At 40.4% G+C, this 19,088-nt stretch overlaps 1 protein-coding gene across 1 annotated transcript; it reads right to left on the bottom strand.

Moving 5' to 3' along the window:
• Positions 1–259: 259 nt before the first annotated feature.
• On the bottom strand, positions 260–18,365 carry LOC121292701 (NACHT, LRR and PYD domains-containing protein 3-like). Its single transcript, XM_041215006.1, has 9 exons — positions 15,191–18,365; positions 13,797–13,883; positions 13,338–13,508; positions 12,656–12,826; positions 8,279–8,395; positions 7,149–7,319; positions 6,211–6,381; positions 5,106–5,273; positions 260–1,396 (listed from the first exon to the last, which is right to left on the bottom strand). Exons 1-9 carry the CDS (start codon positions 16,912–16,914, stop codon positions 1,300–1,302), a joined length of 2,877 nt encoding a protein of 958 aa, XP_041070940.1. The 5' UTR covers positions 16,915–18,365; the 3' UTR covers positions 260–1,299.
• Positions 18,366–19,088: the final 723 nt, after the last annotated feature.

Genomic DNA, 19,088 nt, shown 5'->3' with positions numbered 1-19,088 from the left:
TATATTCAAGACAGAGATTGATAGCTTTTTGTACACTAAGGGAATTAAGGGTTATGGGTATAGGGTTAGAAAGTGGAGTTGGGATAGAATATTAAGCATGCTCTTAATTGAAGGATGCAGCAGTCTAGAGGGGCTATTTGACCTACAGCTACTCCTCTTTCTTATGCTCTTATGCTCATTCTCACTCCAGATAGGGGAAGCCTAAGTTTTCCGATTGATGTGGGAGAACCACAGACTTATAGCAATGTAAAAACTGATGTAATTCTGAGACTTCAACAAAGTTTAATTCAAAAGCATGGGGAAAATGGTTCCCTTGTGCATTCTCCAAGGCAACACCTCAACCAATCAGAGTAGATTTGCCAACCAATCAGCATTGTTTTCTCATGCAGTATAAATTGTTGTTCACTCGAAATTTGGCATTTTTGCATCTGTCCTGATGTGCAAGACAAAAAGCTTGACAGCATATCTCTTTTCACAGCAATGCCAACATTAGATGAAAACACGTATAATTTTTATACATTTTAAAGTAGAATTTAAAATACACAGCTATCATCAATTAATATAATTGTAAATTGAAAATATTTCAAAAGAGTGAACACTTTTCCATTAACTTAATCATATTATTCACTGATCAAGTTACACAACAAATCATTAAAAGTCTGCTTTTAAAATGTACCAGCATGATTCACTTTGATTTGTTTAGATTTTATATAATTTAAAATATAAACATTGCAGGGTAACATTTTGTTTTTAGTTAACCACAAATGATTTGGTACCTTTGTAATCAAACTTAAACATCAAACCATCACATTTTCATTCAGACTGCTAATGAAAGCTGTTGAGAAAATTTGTTCTTCAATAGCACAATATTCTTCCACACCCTTCCAATTCACCAGTATTTGATACTATTCTGTGAGATCTGCATTCTCAAATCTTATTTTAATGACAGAATGCCCAAATACCCCCGGCAGATCCCATTTAGTAATAACAAGAGTAGGAACCCTAGTCAATTTTCCCTTTCTAACCCAGGACACTGAGGCTAAATGTTGAAATCAGAAATGTCACTGCATACCAGGAAATAAATGTTAGCCTTTCCTGAACTGTATGACTCAAGTATCCATGGGTTTGCTGACACAATTATCAAAGAAAATAAATGGATTTCACACCTTTACACAGTGGCAATGTTAACACAATTTTTAAAAGTACAATTTTTTTACATGCATCTTCCATTGTAACTCCTATGAAAATGTAGATCATTATAATAGAGGACAGAAAACTTTATGTGCATTATTGAGCCTTTTAAGCTTTCAACACCACAATCTGGAGATCGTTGTTTTTCTTATTCAGGTCTTCTAGAGTTTTGCATCCATTTGCAGAAAACCGATTCTTCTCCAACCTTCACCGGAGAAGAGAAATATGGTTAGTTATTACTCATAAATGTAAATAGACTACTTCACCATGCAACAGTTATAACATCTTGGGGAAAAAATTCCATGGTGGTTTAATATATCTCCTACCATAACTCCAAGAGGAAGTCAGCAAAATGGTAGCGATATGGCCACAGAATTTCGTTGAGTTAGGATGACTCGGAAGCCCTTTTGAAATGGTGGGTGGGACATGATTCCAGGATTCCCGTCCCAATTTCCATTTCCGGCAATGCAGAATAAGGGTGCGGGCAGTCAGCCTGCATGGAGGACTCCCGCCCTTACCGGCTCCATTGCGGGGGGTAGGCAGTTTAACTTCCCTCCCCTCACAATTTTAGTGGAAACAGACCATTTTAGTAAGCAGACCTGGTTCACAACCCCAGTCCCAAGTGGGGAACAAAGAAAAGACTCTATCATCTGTTCCTGGAAATCTTTCATTGACAGACTTTGACATGCAAAGAAAACATATTTCTTTTTCCAGTTTCACTGGTTGGAAGCCATATTGTAATTTAGATATGTTTTTACTGTAGTGATTGATTATAGGGCTCTGTCCTGCAAAGGAAAGTTGGCCATTACATTGGGATGCATTTGAGTACTAATGGGAAAAGTGCTAATTTTAAAAATTAATTCATGGGATGTGGGCATTGCTGGCTAGGCCAGCATTTATTGCCAATCCCTAATTGCCCTTGAGAAGGTGGTAGTGAGCAAGCTTCTTGAACAACTGCAGTCCATGTGGTGTAGGTACACCCACGGTTCTGTAAGGGAAGGAGTTCCAGGATTTTGACCCAGCAACAGTGAAGGAACAGTGACATATTTCCAAGTCAGGATGGTGAGTGGCTTGGAGGGAAACTTCCAGGTGGTGGTGTTCCCATGTGTCTGCTGCCCTTGTCCTTCTAGATGGTAGTGGTCGCAGGTTTGGAAGGTGCTTTCTAAGGAGGTTTGGTGAGCTCCTGCAGTGCATCTTGTAGATGATACATACTACTGCCACTGTGCATTGGTGGTGGGGGGAGTGAATGTGAATGGAGTGTCAGTCAAGCAGGCTGCTTTGTCATGGATACTTCTTGGGTGTTTTTGGAGCTGCACTCATCAGGCAAGTATTCCATCACACTCCTGACTTGTGCCTTGAGGAGTCAGGAGATGAGTTACTTGCCACAGGATTCCTAGCCTCTGACCTGCTCTTGTAGCCACAGTATTTATATGGCTAGCCCAGTTCAGTTTCTGGTCAATGGTAATCCCCAGGATGTTGACAGTAGGGGATTCAGTGATGGCAATGCCGTTAAATGTCAAGGGGCAATGGTTAGATTCTCTCTTGTTGGAGATGATCATTTTCTGGCACATGAGTGGGGTGAATGTTACTTGCCACTTGTCAGCCCAAGCCTGGATTTTGGTCCAGGTCTTGCTGCATTTGGACATGGACTGCTTCAGTATCTGAGGAGTCTCGAATGATGCTGGAGATTATGTAATCATCAGCGAATATCCCCACTTCTGACCTTATGATGGAAGGAAGGTCATTTATGAAGTAGCTGAAGATGTTAGGCCTAGGATACTATCCTGAGGAACTCCTACAGTGATGTTCCGGAGCTGAGCAAACTGACGCGCCAACAACACAACCATTTTCCTTTGTGCCAGGTATGACTCCAACCAGAAGAGAGCTTTATGATTCCCATTGATTCCAGTTTCTCTAGGGCTCCTTGATGCCGCACTTGGTCAAATGCTACATTGATGTCAAGGGCTGTCACTCTCACCTCGCCTTAAGCATTCAAAACTGAAGAAAAAACTGTGTGGGATCTATAGTGTAATAATCTTAGGTGATTTAAATGCCCAGAAAACTTTTAAAATGAAAAGAAAATCTTAAGCAGCTTTCACTTAGAGAAAAAAAAACATCTGTTCCTGGACTGCTTTGATTGACAGGACATCTGGTGTACCTTAGGGAAAAAAAGGCTCTCTGGATTTTCATTTTTGATAGATTCTATGGTTTACATTTTCCTTCCAATTTGAGCTTCCTGCCTCTTTCATGAAAATCTGGCCATGTTCTCATTTCTGGTAGTTTCTTCATTCCTTTTCAAATAAAATGACTGAACAGGCTGAAATCAGAAGTAGGGACTCCTTAAACCAGAAGCTCCCTCTGCTAAAGTGGAAGGGGTTGGGTGCAGGCATGGTGCTAGTATACTGAGTGAAAGGGAGCAAGCTTCCCTTCACAAAGGGTGTATATGAGCCCTAACTGTGGAATCATGAAAGGCAAGCAGCGTGGATTCCCAAATAACTTTACATTTAAAAATGCTGCACGTTGGTTCAGTTGCTCAGGTATTAATAGCTTGTGGGATAGAGGATCCATGCAACTGGGAAGGAGATGCGGGGGTGGCAGGCCCTGAAGTTTTCAACAGGCAAAGATGGATGAGAGCTCAAAGTGATCCATGTTAATAAAGTTCCCTCTTCTCTAATCTTGAGAACTGTGTTTGGTTGATGCGGGAGACATTTTCTAACAGAAAAGCCCATTGTATAATAATCTTTATTTGTTAATCTGTTTATGTTTAAATCAATTACTACAAAATGAAATGGAAGTTTATATCCTACTATAGAATCCTATTACATGACCTCATTCAAAACTAGGGGCTCTAAAATTTTGCGTGGTGACCAACTTTGACAAGGGATTGGTGGAATTTCTAAGGGGATGGTGTACACTGCTAAGTTTATGCTGTGTCTCTACAGCTTCCATTGGTCATAGCGTAAGAGGCAGATGAAAGGCTGATGAAATTTCAGGGTAGGGTCTCGATGTGACAATCAGTGCTCCAAGTGCTTTGACAAGGGCACCTGGAATAGAGGTGGTGATTATGAACTGGATTTTCCTCTGTGGCAGGTTTGACGCAGGAAGTCCACCTCAACTAGACTTCTGTTTGTTGATGTGACACTACTGTGACCTTATTTTTCTCTCTGGACCAACTTAATTTCAATATGAAGGAGCTTCTCAGCACTATTTGCATGTTTAGTGGAAGTTCACCTTCTGGGGGGGGGGGGGGGGGCGGGGTGGGGGGCGCGTAGGTGGTGGTTCCAGCAATGCTGCAGTAGCTTAAAATGGAAAATTGGGTCTCAAAATTTGGAAGATCATCAGGGAATGAATGATATCTACAACTGCTACATCAAATAACTGAGCTCCCAAATTTTTCATCTTGCCTATTGAAATTTTGTTGGTTGAAATAAAGCTGGATGCAGGCAATCTTTAGCATTGAGGGAAAGCAGCCAACCAAAAGGATAGTACAAGCCCAATAATTTGTGTTGAAAACTGAACTTGGCTGAGTGCTACTTTCAGCGATCCCTGTATTCACTGCAGAGTGAAATTCAATGACTTGCCAGGTCAGCCAGAATAGTAGAAGAATGTCCAATTTTCACAATGCAATTTGGTAAGCAAATTCCATATTTTTGTCCATCTTGCTGTTCTATACTGAATACCATTGGATTCATATTGCATGTTATTTTGACTATTGGTGATTCAATGACCAAAAATAGCATAATCTAATTATGTCAAAAGTAAAAGAGACAGCGTTCCTCTAGGTGGACACTTTATGTAATGGCATTCACAAATACAACTAGATTCTGTCTATAGAAATACATCTCAATTGAAAAATCTTTGGCAGCAGCAACCTTTGATTATGTTTTTGAACTAATAACGAGGCGACACCTTACCGTATGGTCTTTAGATTAGCACAACCCGAAATGAAATCGTAAAAGCTTTGAACAGATTTGTCTGTAAATTTGTTATGGCTTAAATCAAGATACATCAATGTCTGCGATGTTTCAAATGTGGATTTGAGGTCATTGGAGCAGGCATCTGTGAGACCAGTTTTTGATAGTCTAAGAGACACAGAAATATAAAAAGAGGAGAATTCATAAAATAAATTTCAGAATTTGGTTGTCAAAGATTTTAAGAAATTGAGTTTTCAAAAATGACAGAAACGTTCAAATTACTCTTGGAAAAGGGGAACTAATGGGCAGAATAAGATTTAGGGGTTGAAATTGTGTGTGAAATATTACATTCTCATATGAAATTATTCTGTCTACCTTTTTAACAAAGATGTCAACTCATTTATTTTAAATGGGTTAAAATTGTCTTAAAATTTTAGACCAAGGAAATTTAATATGATCACATTAAATATGCCTATTACAAGTATTGTGCAATGTGAATATGACCCATTCGTGCCCAGAATGCAGAAAAAGCAGAAGATAAACAAGGGTTGTCTGTTAACACAGAATTATCTGAAAACCACAGAGCTTTCTTATCTAGGACTTAGCTTCAGAATCAACCAAGGCTGATGAGATGAAAATCTCCTATGTTAATTGGCTGTAGGGTGTTATGTGAAATTAATTTGGACAGTCATAACCCACGTCCCAATGGGCATGGTCGCAAAGCATAAACCTACCCTTAATCCAGAACAAATTAGAATTTTCACTCAGAGAGTGGCTGATGTAAGATATGACAATTGCAGTGATGTTACATGATGCTAGTGGTTATTTTTTGTTCTGGTATTGCTGGCTTTTAAGGTGTATTATACAGAGCACTAGGACAATGAGCAATATTTTAACAGATATAATATTATTCTTCTGTGTACTGCTGTGAAATTTTACAGTAACAGGTGTCAATATTGAATGCAGGATGTGGTATAGGGATCAATACATCACCAGGTTAATTTCCTGAATGTAAAAGAACCAACATGCATGAGCATCACAGATGTGTGTGAATTATTAAGGTGTTCTGATAGGTTAAAGTTAATCAACCTCTGTATTTACATACCCTAGCTTTTCTAATTTACAATGCGAATCCTTAAATGAAGGAAACAATACGTTCACCCCGTTATTGCCCAATTCGTTCATGCTCACATCCAGTTCTGTCAGTGCCTGGTTAGTGTTGAACAGAGAAGCGAGTGTCTCACAACAATCACTTGTTAGTTTAGTATTTGCCATTCTGTGGAAATAAAGAGTTAGAAACATAAGATTTTGAAAATAGTCAAAAGATATATAAAATCTCTGGTCATTGTACTTTGTAGCTCCTTTCTGGCAAATGACCCTGTCACCACTTTTCACTAATTAGGCAAAATTCCTATTGCTGATAACTCTAAATCCTGGTTCTTATGTAAGATGGAATTTTACTAAAATATCAACAGGAGGTCTAGGCTGGTATTTTTCACTGAGGGGCAGCAAGAGTGGTGATGTGACTTCTGCAGACACCACAACCCCACCATGGCTCCCAACTCATTTTCTTGTGTTGGAGTTTAACAATGCAAAGCTTCATTTCTGCCAGCAAGGAGAGCCTGCCGGGGAGGGACTGATGTGACAATGCTGCAATGGTGGCTAACCTAGGATTTTCTATGTAGGCCTTAGACAGAGCTGTACTTTCATCTGATGAATGGCTGGGGCCTTACAAGAGGGAATTTTAACTCAAAAAGGAACTTCAGAGGGCCTTTCACTGCTGCTCTAACATATACTGCCACCCCTCTCCTGACAGTGCTTGCATTCATCCACAGTAGTTGTGGAAGGGTGGGTCATCATGAAGGTTGCCGAACTTTTCTGTTATAAACAATGGGGTGATCTTGGATCAGGCAGCCATCTCCTTTACAATGCAGAAGCCCTCATGGCTGGATTTTCTTTAGTTTTGCCACAAGAATGCCCAATATCAGGCAGTATATTGCAGAAAAAGTAGCCTCACAACATGATGCATTTACGGGTACTTACTTCAATGATTTAATTTTACAGTCTGGCCCTTTCAGAATTTCACACAATGCAGTAATTCCCTCATTGTGTAAATTGTTAGAGCTGAGGTCTAACTCCGTCAGTATATGATTGCCTGTCAGAGATGAAATAAGATTGGCGCAACCTTTTTGCGTGAATGAATTCTTTGCCAACCTGTAAGGTGCAAAAGAAATGTCCGTAATGAAATATATACATGAAGGAAGTAAATCAGAAGTTATTTAAAAATATTTCAAAACTCAAGTTTTAAAACTTAGGCATTTAAACAAAGTATGAATTGCCGGAGTGCACAAATGGTGACGTACACGGAGACTCACATGAGACAGGATTTTTCGGATGGCAGGGTTTCCCTTCCCACCATCTGAGGAGACAGTGGCACTGGTGGCTGCTGATACTGGCCACTCCAAGGAGCGTTAATTGACAAGGGATGGGACTTCCACCCCTCATTTGGGAGGAAGTCCTGCCTCAGAGAGCTGCTGACCAATCTGATTGGCTGGCAGCTTTCTAGTCCCAGCAGCGCCAGAAGCTGCAGTGAACAGAATTGGGACTATAAGCAGTCCCCACCCCAGAAGTCCAGGACCAAGTAAGCATAGGGGTCTCAGGGCAAGGACGGGTGAGGCCAAGGGTGGGAGGGGGTTGGTTGGAGTGGCAGTAGCAAGGAGGGGAGCTGGTGGACAGGCCAGATGGGGCAAGCATCTGCAGGGGCCAGATCATTTGGGGGGAGGCCCAATGTTGAAAGGTTGATGGTGGCGTCTCCCAACCCACTTTCACGCGAGGCCTGAGCAGATTCACTTTTCTGGCATCCCCCCTGCATCTCAACACTTCCTGCCAGCCTGAAAGCTGAAGTGGGGCAGGAAATGACCCTTAAGTGGTCATTAATTGGCCACTTAAGGACCTCAATTGGGGCAAGGGTGGGGAACCAGCCTAGGCTTCACCCATCCCACTGTAAAATTGAGGGCAGATTGGGGCATTCCAGAGCCAGGTGGAAGGCTACCTGAAGAATTTTACTGCCCCGCCTGCAAACCTGCCGGTGGGGGAATGTGAATTCCTGCTCGTATACATATATGCACATTTGTTTGAGCGGGAGAATGTGGACAGTTACAATGTAAACTTACCCTAGGCTTTGTAATGTACAATTTTTGCTTTTCAGTATATCGCACAGTTTTTCAGCTCCAGAAGCATCCTCATAAGTGCCCATTAATCCAAACTCAAATGCAAATATAGAATTTAACCTAAACAGAATACAGATAAGTTTGATTTCTACTTTGATTCACAACATTTGTTTAATGCTGTGAAGAAATAACAATGAATTTGGATGAATTATGATTATCCATACACTAAACATATATGGTGTGATGTTTAGTTTCCCCTCGACTTTACTTGCAAATGTCTGGGGCAATTTTCAACTGACAATCTTCCCAACCTGAAATGCCAGGTTAGCCTGTGTTTAGTGTGAGACATGCTTCTTTGAGTAATCAACAAGGTGGGTACAGTTCAGAAGTTATGGGAACAGTGTTTGCAAGTATTGATTTAACTTGAAGGGAGCAGGGTACTGCTGTGTATAGGTTATCAGTGGAACAATAAACTGTTACCAAGGTGTACAGAGTTGTGAGCTTTGACCATCTTCTCCAACCAGATGGGCTAGGTCGGACTTTAGAGTTAAGAGAGAAGTTGCAGGTTAGCTGCCTATAACTCCCACGTTTCTTTGTTCCTGCACTCCCCTTAGAATTGTACCATTTAGTTTATATTGCCTCTCCTTATCCCTCCTATCAGAATATATTATTTCACATTTCACTGCATTCATTTTCAACTGCCACATGTCCAACCATTTGAACACTCTTTCTTCTGTCATCTTGAAGTCTATCACTAATCTCTTCACAATTCATATAACTTCCAGGTTTTCTGCAAATTTTGAAATTATGCCCTGTGCAACCAAGACTAAAGTATTAATATATGTCAAGAAAGGCAGTGGCCCTAATACAGACCCATGGGGAACACCTTCCTTCAGTCCAAAAGACAATCATTCACCACCAATTTTTGTCACTCAATCAGCTTTATATCCATACTGCCACTATCCCTTTTAGCCCATGGGCTTCAACTTCACTGACAAGCCTATTGTATGGCGCATTATCAAATAACTTTTGGAAGTTATTTTACACCGCATCAACTGCATTACCCTCATCAATCCTCTCCATTATTTCAACAAAAAACTCAAGTTGGTTAAACATGATTTACCTTGAACAAATTCACTCTGGCCTTCCGTAATTAATCCACAACTGTCGAAGTTAACTTCTTTCTGGATTATCACTTTATAAGATTTTGCACAACCAAGGTTAAGCCTACCGGCCTGTGATTGTTATGTTTATTTTTACACCCCTTTTTGAAGAAACATTTGCAATTCTCCAGTCCTTTAGTGCCATCTCCATATCTAAGCAGGATTGGGAAATTCAGGCCAGTACCTCTGCAATTTCCATCCTTGCTTCTCTCAGCACCCTGGAATGAATCTCATCTGGTCTTGGTGACTTATCAACTTTAAGTACTCTAATACCTCCACCTTATCAATTTCTACTCCTTCCAGCATCTAAACTATCTTCTCTTTCACCATGGCTTTGGCAACATCTTCTTTCTTGTTAAAGACAGATGCAAAGTACCCACTTAGTACATCAGCCATTCCCTCTGCTTCCATGGGTAGAATCTTTCCTATGGCGGGTGGGCTGTTCGGGAACAGTCGTGGGCAGGTGTGGAGCCAATCGCCACCCGCGATCGTCTGCGCGCTGCCATTTTACGCGGATGGGCCAGTTAAGGCCCGCCCAGCGTAACACGCGGTCAGTAGCGCTCAGCGCTACCTGTGTGGGTGGGTGGGGCGGGGAGGAGGGACAGTTGAGGCTTTGTGCGAAAGAACACAGCAATCTCTCTGAGGCAGCTCCGTGCCTCAGGGAGGTTAAGTAGATAATGAAACTTTTTTAAAAATAAAGTAAAAAATTATTTAAACATGTCCCCTCTCAATTTTATAAAGCCTTCAGGAAACCACATCCCGCCTGTGGATGAGGTTCCCTGGAAAGCGCGAAGGCCGCTTGGGCTCTTCGCCTGCCTGTCAACATTAAGGTTGGATGGGCAGCATTGTTAATAAGGTAAATTACTTTTTTAATGGCCTTAATAGGCTGTTGACAGTTTGGTGGGTGCACAGCTGTCTCTGGCGCATGCCCGCCAAACGAAATAGCGGAATGACGCGTGGTGACGTCGGGAGGCATGCTCGACATCATCTCGCGTTATTTTATGTGTCAGCGTGTCGGGCCCACCCTCGCACGCTGACGGCAATATCCTGCCACATATGAAGATCCACTTTTTAGCCCCTAATCAGCCCCACCCGTTCTCTTACTATCATTTTACTCTTCATATGTCTATAGAAGACTTTTGGATTCCCTTTCATGTTGGCTGCCTATCTCTTCTCATACTCGTTTTTTGCCTCATATTTCAGTTTTCACTTACCCTCTGAATCTTCTCTATCAGGCTGGTTCTCACTTGTATTTTCAATCTAATGTCTGTCATCACCACTCTTTTTTGCTTCATCTTCTCTATAACTTTCATCATCCAGGGAGCTCTGACTTTGGTTACAGCTCCTTTCTGCCTTATGGGAAAATACCTTGACAGTACCTGAACTATCTCATCTTTAAAGTTCTGTAACAGTTTTGCTCGCCAATCTTTGATTTCAATTTACCCAGGACAGATCTGCTCTCACCCCACTGAAGTTGGCCCTCCTCCTTATGTATGTTTACGCTAGATTGCTGCTTGTCCTTTTTCATAGTTAATCTAAACCGCATGATATTATGATCACTGTTCCCTAAATATTCCCTACTGACGCTTGATCCATTTGACCCACTTCAATCGCCAGAACAAGATTAGACAATCCTTCCTTCCTCGTTGGGCTGAAAATGTACTGATCAAGACAATTCTCAAGAACACATTTCTGAAATTCTTCCCCCTCTCTACCTTTTACACCTTTACGATCCCAGTCTATATTAGGATGTTTGATGACCCCTTTGTCACTATAATTCATGCACTTCTCTGTAATTTCTCTGTGAAATTACTCCTCCATATCTTTCCCACTATTTGGTGCCCTATAGAATACATGCAATACTAAAATGGCACTTATAATGTTTCTTAACTCTCATCAAATATATCCGGTCCTTGACCCCTTTTAAAGAAAAAATGTTTCTTTCTTTTTTCTCATTGTGTTCTTCTTTGAGTCTCTCTGAGTCATGTAGCAACCCTAGCCAATGAAATAACTTATTTGGAGTCCAGTGTATTCTGCAGTGTGTTAGACTTCAACATTTATTCATTTGTAGTTGTTAAAACTGGACACTTGTAACTCGTGACTGGATATTTTCTGAACAATCAGCTGAGGTGAGGAGCAATAGTGGTCTTGCAGCATGGTTATTTCCTTGAAATAGCTAATTTTGTATCAGGTTAAAATTTTCTCTGATATTTGATTGTTCGGGCATACCTTATAAGATCAGCCAAGATATATTTATTACCTGGGGAATCAACAGCAAATGTTTATTTTACCCTTTCTTTTCAAATGTCATTGATTTCGCAGTCTATAAAAGTCATTTGGCAGTACAGAACTTGAGTATTGCTGAAAGCAGAGACATATCGAAGCTTTTTGTCTTGCACTCATCAGAACACTTTGCAAGAATACCAATATAAGAGGAAAACAACAATTTATACTGTATGAGCAGAGAGTGCTGATTGGTTGGCAAGTGGACTCTGACTGGTAGAGGGGTTGCCATGGAGAATGCACCAGTGATGGTGACTGTCAGTTAACTGCCATGTATTGTTTGAAATTTAAACCAGACAGAGTCAAGCAATGCTTGGCAGTTAACTGTCAGTCACCATCATTGGTGCATTCTCCATGTCAACATCTCTACCAATCAGAGTCCACTTGCCAACCAATCAAAACTCCCTTCTCATACAGTATGACTTGTTGTTTTCCCCTTATATTGGTATTCTTGCAAAGTGTTCTGATGAGTGCAAGATGAAAAGCTTTGACATGTCTCTTTTTCCAGTAATACTCAAGTCTATAACAAGTTAGGAAATTAGATCGGATCCAATCCCAGAATATTTAGTTTGGTTAAAGCATCCTAAATTGACTTTGCAGACATAAAATCAGGACATTTTTAAAATGTACTCAAATTAATAACTGAAAGTACAAAAGGAAAGTTACAAAAACAAATCTTGCGGCTATAGTCTGCTAATTCTAACATGCTGAGTACAGCTTTTCATTCAGTTGCAAGGCAAACTGCCAGTTAGAAGTTCATATCAATGGCAGGTTATTGCTACAAATTTACTGATAAATAACTTGAAGTGGATTATGTGCAACATTATGTTTGCTGACAAATATAATTAAGACAAATAAAATAAACACAAAAGATTTCACAAGAGAAGCAAGGATGCAAGCACCACTGATGGCAAACTTGTCAGTGATTACATACCCCAGCTTTTGTAATGTACAATTCTCATTCTTCAGCGCTTCAGATAGTTGGCCTAGTCCCTCCTCACCTATTCTATTATTACTCAGGTCCAGCTCCACCAGGGTCTTGTTTTGCTCAAGCACCTCAGCCAAGTCCTTACAACAACTGGCTGTTAATTTATTGCCACCCAAACTATGGAGATAAAAAGATAAATTACAGAACAAAATGCCAGAAGTACCAAATGACACAAAAGTACCTTAGCTGCATGCACAAATTTCACTTTAATGCAGTTCTCCCAGAAGTTCCCTACGAATCCAGTCATCTTGGCAGGCACTTAGTTAAAATATTGCTTTGCTTCTGATGACTTTGTGAAGTGACCAACTCCATAATAGTCAAAGTTGGAACATCAGTAAGAATCCCCCAATTGCATAATCAATTTACTGGTTTCAATGTAGCATTGTAATTCCATTGTAATTAAGGATTTCTCCAGTAAGCAGATGACTATGAAAAAGAGACAAAGGCAGAAGAAGAGGAAAAGCACTCAGTGCTTTGATTTGAATACACTTTCTCTTTTAATCATCTCAACTTAAAAACAAAACTTGGTTTATTAGTGATAAACCTACATTGTAAACAAAAATAAAACCATGGATTTTAGTACTTAAAACATTTTCAACACAAATAAAGCCTTAAAGAATGTGCTTACCTTAGCATTTGTAGAGAACACTGCTCAGCTTTTAGGGCATTGCACAGTAAAATAGCACCTTTGTCTTGTAAATTATTATCAGCCAAGTCCAAAAGTATTATGCTGTGGTTGTCATTCAGAACACCAACAAGTTGTTCACAACTTTTATGAGTAAGATTGTTTCCATCTAACCTAAACAATGCAGGAAAAAGCCAATTATGCATGGGAAAATATCATTCAGAAGAGGGCTTGTGTTTTATTTTGAATAGAGGCACTGATTTTAAAAATGAAGATACCTTCACCTATGTTAACCAAAATATCTTGGCTTGCACTTTCATTAAAATGTGCTTGCATTTAATCATGCTGACAGTGACCACATCATTGCTTCACATTTCTTTGTGCTATATGGTAGTAGGTGGGAGGAAAGATAAATTAATGGACCTTTGCTTAATATTATACACACATCAGGTTCTAACTTACTTCACGTTTTGCAATTTGCAATCCCGCCTTTTCATCACATCAGTGAGTATTTTCATTCCAGAGTCTTTGATATTGGCCCCAGATAATCTAAATATGAGCAGATTTCAAATAAAACCAGCAGTATGAGCAAAATAAAATCACTATTCATTGTTTCTGTTTATTACACTACTAATGCTGATATGGGATATTTAAAGAAAGACTTGCATTTATATATCTAAGTGCTTTCCAGTCCATTAAATCGATTTGGGCCGCAGTTACATTGGGTTTCTGATCTGAAAACCGTGGGTGTAGAATGTGACTCTCCACTGAAATAAGCCCTGTTAAATTTCTTTCCTGTGAACTGTACTCCGGCCATTGGTAGAAAGTCTTGCAAATATATGCATGAATTTGTCTACAGAGCATTCCTCCTGGTCAGTATTTATTTTAATGTTTTGAAAGCAGATTAAAAAATTCCGTTAGCTATTCTTGCCTGACAAATGGGTAACCAGCAGAAGGAATTCTAATGGGTACCTTGAAGACATCTTTGTCCTATAATTCTGCTCCAGGTAGGTGCTGGTCTGAAGCTTGTAGTAAATACCCCTTCCATGGTCATAACTAAATTATACAAGCTGATAGGATGGCTTGTCCTTTACGAGCTCTCAAGATTCATACAATGAGGGGCACCCACACCCACTGAACTCGTACCCTGCTGGATAGCAACCTTGATTCCAGAGCTGGGCTTCAGTATCTAGCACTGTCTGAAATAGTTTTCAAACCCTACACCTTTCAACCCAGAAACAGGCATGCTAACAGTTAAGCCACAGACCCTTTCCAGTGCTTGTCACAATGATGAATATGTTCTGCCAGAGTTGGCAAATAATACATTTCAAAATAGTCTTTTAGCCCTTTGTACGTGATGTTAAGAGTGCTTGGTAGAGATATTGATGGAACAAGTTCCAATCTGGGAGCTGAAGTTCCAACATTCACATCATATCAAAACAGATAAGCGTTGACTGGAAGTCACACAGAATGGCCTCCTGCTTTCTATCCTTAATGTCACCATTAACACATTCCTTAGATAATATCACCACTCAACACCCCTTCCTCCTTTTGCCTCCATCTATCACTGGCCCTCTAACAAGCTCTATCTGTTCCACCCCCCCTCTACCAGCTTATATTTCGCCTCATTTCTATTTTTCTGTAAGAGTCATACTGACTCGAAACGCTAACTCTGTTTCTCTCTCCGCAGATGCTGTCAGCCCTGCTGAGTTTTTCCAGCGATTTTTATTTTTGTTTCAGAATGGTTTCATGATGCATTAACGAAGAACTCGGCACAGCAGCAAAAAAGAAGCTACAGCCATCTACTCTTGAATGTGGGGAATAATGTTACAAATTGCCGGGAAGCAAATACTCACTTTATCCCCGTAAAATAGTTAGCAATTAGCAGCAGTCTTTGTATACCAATAGATGGCAGTTTGTACAATGACAGATCCAACTCTCTGTAATTCTCTTCTGACATTTGCAGAACAAAAGCGAGCGCCGCGCACTGAGCAGGGGAGAGACTCCCAGAAGAGAAGGTCCCACTCTTGAAGGCATCTTTTATTTCTTCAAGGGCAGATGTATCACTTAATTCATTTAGGCAGTGTAAAATGTTAATGGTTTGTTCTGGAGGAATATTTGCCTGCAAGGTCTTTTTTAAGAATTTAGCGATTTTCTTTGAATCGTCTTTTTCCTTCATGTTCCGGCCATGTTCCAAAAGCCCTTTCAAAAACTGCTGACTTTTTCCTGTTCCCAATCCGCAAAGGAACCTTAGAAAAAACTCCTGATGGCCCTTTCCATCTTTGGACGCAGACTCGCAGGCTTCTTTACATACCTGCGAGTAGCTGCATTTTTCAAACAGTTTAAATCTTTTCCCAATAGCATTCTTCTTCTGGTTGTGGAAGGAGAGAAAGACATAGAGAGCCGCAAAATATTCCTGGACCGCTAAATGGACAAAGGAGTAACTGGTTTTCTCGCGCTCGCCGTTGCCTTTGCAAAGCCCGCCGCAAACAAACGGGAGTTCGATGTTGTGACTTTTCAACTCTGTCTCAGTGAATGAGACTGTCTGGGGGCCTTGGTTGAAGCTTCTTTCAAAAGCCAGTTTCCCCAGAGAGAAGATCGAACCGCGCTTCGAGCACAGCAACTCGGCCTGTAACTCTTCCTTTACAAATTCGACCTTTTCCTCTTGAAATAAAATCAAATGGACTAGGAAGTGGGAATACACTTCTGTTAAGGTCTGAGGTATTTCATCTTTGCTCTCCGTAGATTTCAGCACAGTTTCTAAAACAGAAAAAAGAATGCAGCAAAAAGCAGGGACGGAGCACATGAAAAACAGGTTCCTCTGCTTCTTCACAATCTGGATTATTTTTTCTGCCAGTTGCTGCTTTTCGCATCGCCTGCGGAAATAATCTTCCCTTTCCTGCTCCTGGAATCCTTTGATTTCAGTCACCCTGTCCACGTATTGAGGAGGGATGATGTTCTTTGTCCCGGCTCTGGTAGTTATCCAAATGGAAGCCGAAGGAAGAAGTTCCCTTTTGATGAGATTAACGAGGATGGTTCCAAGTGTAACCGCCCCGCTCAAATCTCGACATACAACGTGTTTGTTAAAATTCACTTCCAGCTCGCCGTCCGACAGCCCGTCAAAGACAAACAGTGTTCGGATGGCTTCATTTGCCAACATGCTTTTACAGCTCTCCATGTGTGGGTAGTACTGCTTGACAAGCTCAGGTAGAGTGATCTCCTTCTTCTCTTTGGACAATAAGCTAAGCTCGCGGAAAGGGAAGATGAATATTAAATCATACTCAGTCAGTGCAGCGCCAATAGCCCAGTCATAAATGAGCTTTTGGACAAGAACTGATTTTCCAATACCAGCTATTCCCTTTGTAACTACTGTCAGGGCCGTTTGGACCTGTCCCGACGGTGGCCTGAAAAGGTCGTCAAATTCGATGAATTCGATATTCTCATCATTCTGATTGTCCTCGTCAACCTCAGTAATGCTGACATTAATGAATCGCTCCCTCAGCAAAACTCGTTTTTTCCCCTTCTTTCCGGATTCTACCATGTATTCAAACGCTTCTTTTGATTTATTTTTGTGGGTCATTTTGAGATTTGCCAAATCAGCCTCTATGATGGATGTAAAAGGTAAAGGTTAAAACCATTCTCAATGCGGATGAATCTTTCAGCTGTAAGTCATTTCAACTTCCAGATTTGGTTTTGACAATCAAGAAGCCAGATTCATCTCGATCACAACAGTTTGCACCAATGCAGGTGCTTTCATATAAAACAGACATCCCGAAGCACCAGAGGTGTTTGGACATTAGGCGGAGGTTTGGAAGGAAGTTAGTGAAGATACGAGCTCAATGGATGCAGGGCTGAAGGAGGAGGTCGAGAGGAGTGGGACAAGATAAGAGATTTATAAAATACATGTACAAATATTTTGAAATTAAGACACTGGGGAATGGGAAGCCAGTAGAAAAGTAATAGTTGGTAAAAGTGTGAAATTGGATGCAGAAAGTAGAATTCTGGACGTGATGCAGTTTGTGTGGGGTGAGATTTGGGAGAGGGTGATGGAAGCATGCAAAAAGACTTTGGTATCAATGGCTGTGCAGCAGGGGTAGCAGCTAATGGAAACAGGCACAGGCAAACTCGGAAGTGGTTGATATGAGGGATGACGCTTCAAATCAAACAGGACACAGAGGATGTACATTGTTTTATGTTCAGTCTGAGCATGCAGGCTGGATATGGAAAGGAGTTTGGGACTAACGTGTAAAGTTTCCAATTGGATGAACCGGGTAAAAATACCATAAATTTAAGTTGAGCTGGACATCTAACAACTTGCTAGCCTTGGGGAAAATCAAAATTAAAATATTACAATGAAGGTGAGCTGAGCATGTGACATCTAGAACATAAAATATGAAGAAGATTTTTTAGGAAAGTAACGGAAATCAACATTTTTCTGACTTGTAATATATATTTACTTATAAATCATAGGTCTGATTAGATCCTTTTAATACCTACCCGAAAGGTCTTTTTCATATTCTCCTGAAAATTAAAAATAAACCGTGAACAATATATCCAACAACATTTAAAAGTATTCAAATTTTTAGACAAACACAAGCAATAATAAGAGGTTACCGCCATAGTGGTTAACAACGGTACTGTTGCCCATGGAGACTGTCACAGGTCCAGCGAAATGATCACTTTGGATATTGGGTGCAAACAGTTGCCCACCACTTGTGACTGACTGATGATTTTCAATTTTATGACCTTAATTATATAAACAATTTAAGATAATAAGTCAATGCACAAAAATCTGCTTAATTCTGAAAAAAACTTTTGTTGAACTTGTTAAAAATATATTTTAAAAAACATTTGAACTAGTTTTCAGTAGTTTTATTAGTTTACAATTGCCTGCCTCAGAAGGCACATTTTCCAATTATATTCTGGAAATTTACTTCTATATGTATATTTAAATTACGTTGCTCCTAAGTAAATTTATTGTTAGTTCACTTGTATAACTATTTATTTTACTACTGTTTGACTTACCTGCTGCCATGGTGCCGATCTGTGGATCAATATAATTAAGAACTTGGAATGGGAATCTCTGAAAGGAAAATCATCCACATAAAAAGAGTTTTGTTTTTGATTGCATTTTATCTTCATCTCTTACACAATCACAGTAGGAAAGAGTAACAATCTCTTATCATGAAACGACAATTACTTTTTACATATGGTATCTGTTATATTTTTGGCTCCTTCTATCCATTTTTACTTTAGGGTCTTTGGCACCTGGATGTTAGATCACTTTCCCCGTGAGTCCCAATTTCCCAGGTCATCCAACAGAGAATGCTGGTGAGAAGTGACTGAAGCATTCTGGGAGAAGTCACCGCAGACAGCCTGACTCAGGAGGGAATCGAGGAGAAGGACTCTTGCACTCAACAGGTGGAAGAGCATCCAAGAGAGGGTGATGGTGAGAAGTGACTGAAGCATTCTGGGAGAAGTCACCACAGACAGCGTGACTCAGGAGGGAATCAAGGAGAAGGACTCTTGCACTCAACAGAAGGAAGAGCACCCAACAGAGGGCGTTGGTGAGAAGTGGCGGAAACATTCTGGGAGAAGTCACCGCGACTCAGAAGGGAATCAAGGAGGACCCACTGTCAAAGAACAGAATAGCCCCAAACATTACATTGCTGTTGTGTTTCCATCCATCCCTCCCTCCTCCTCGAACCTAAAAAAAAAAGAAAGAGGCAGTGCCTTCAGGATTGCACCAGACCT

The sequence above is a fragment of the Carcharodon carcharias genome, chromosome 2 (assembly GCF_017639515.1).
Source record: "Carcharodon carcharias isolate sCarCar2 chromosome 2, sCarCar2.pri, whole genome shotgun sequence".
NCBI classification, from domain to species: domain Eukaryota; kingdom Metazoa; phylum Chordata; class Chondrichthyes; order Lamniformes; family Lamnidae; genus Carcharodon; species Carcharodon carcharias.
This window is presented reverse-complemented; position numbering and strand designations above follow the sequence as displayed.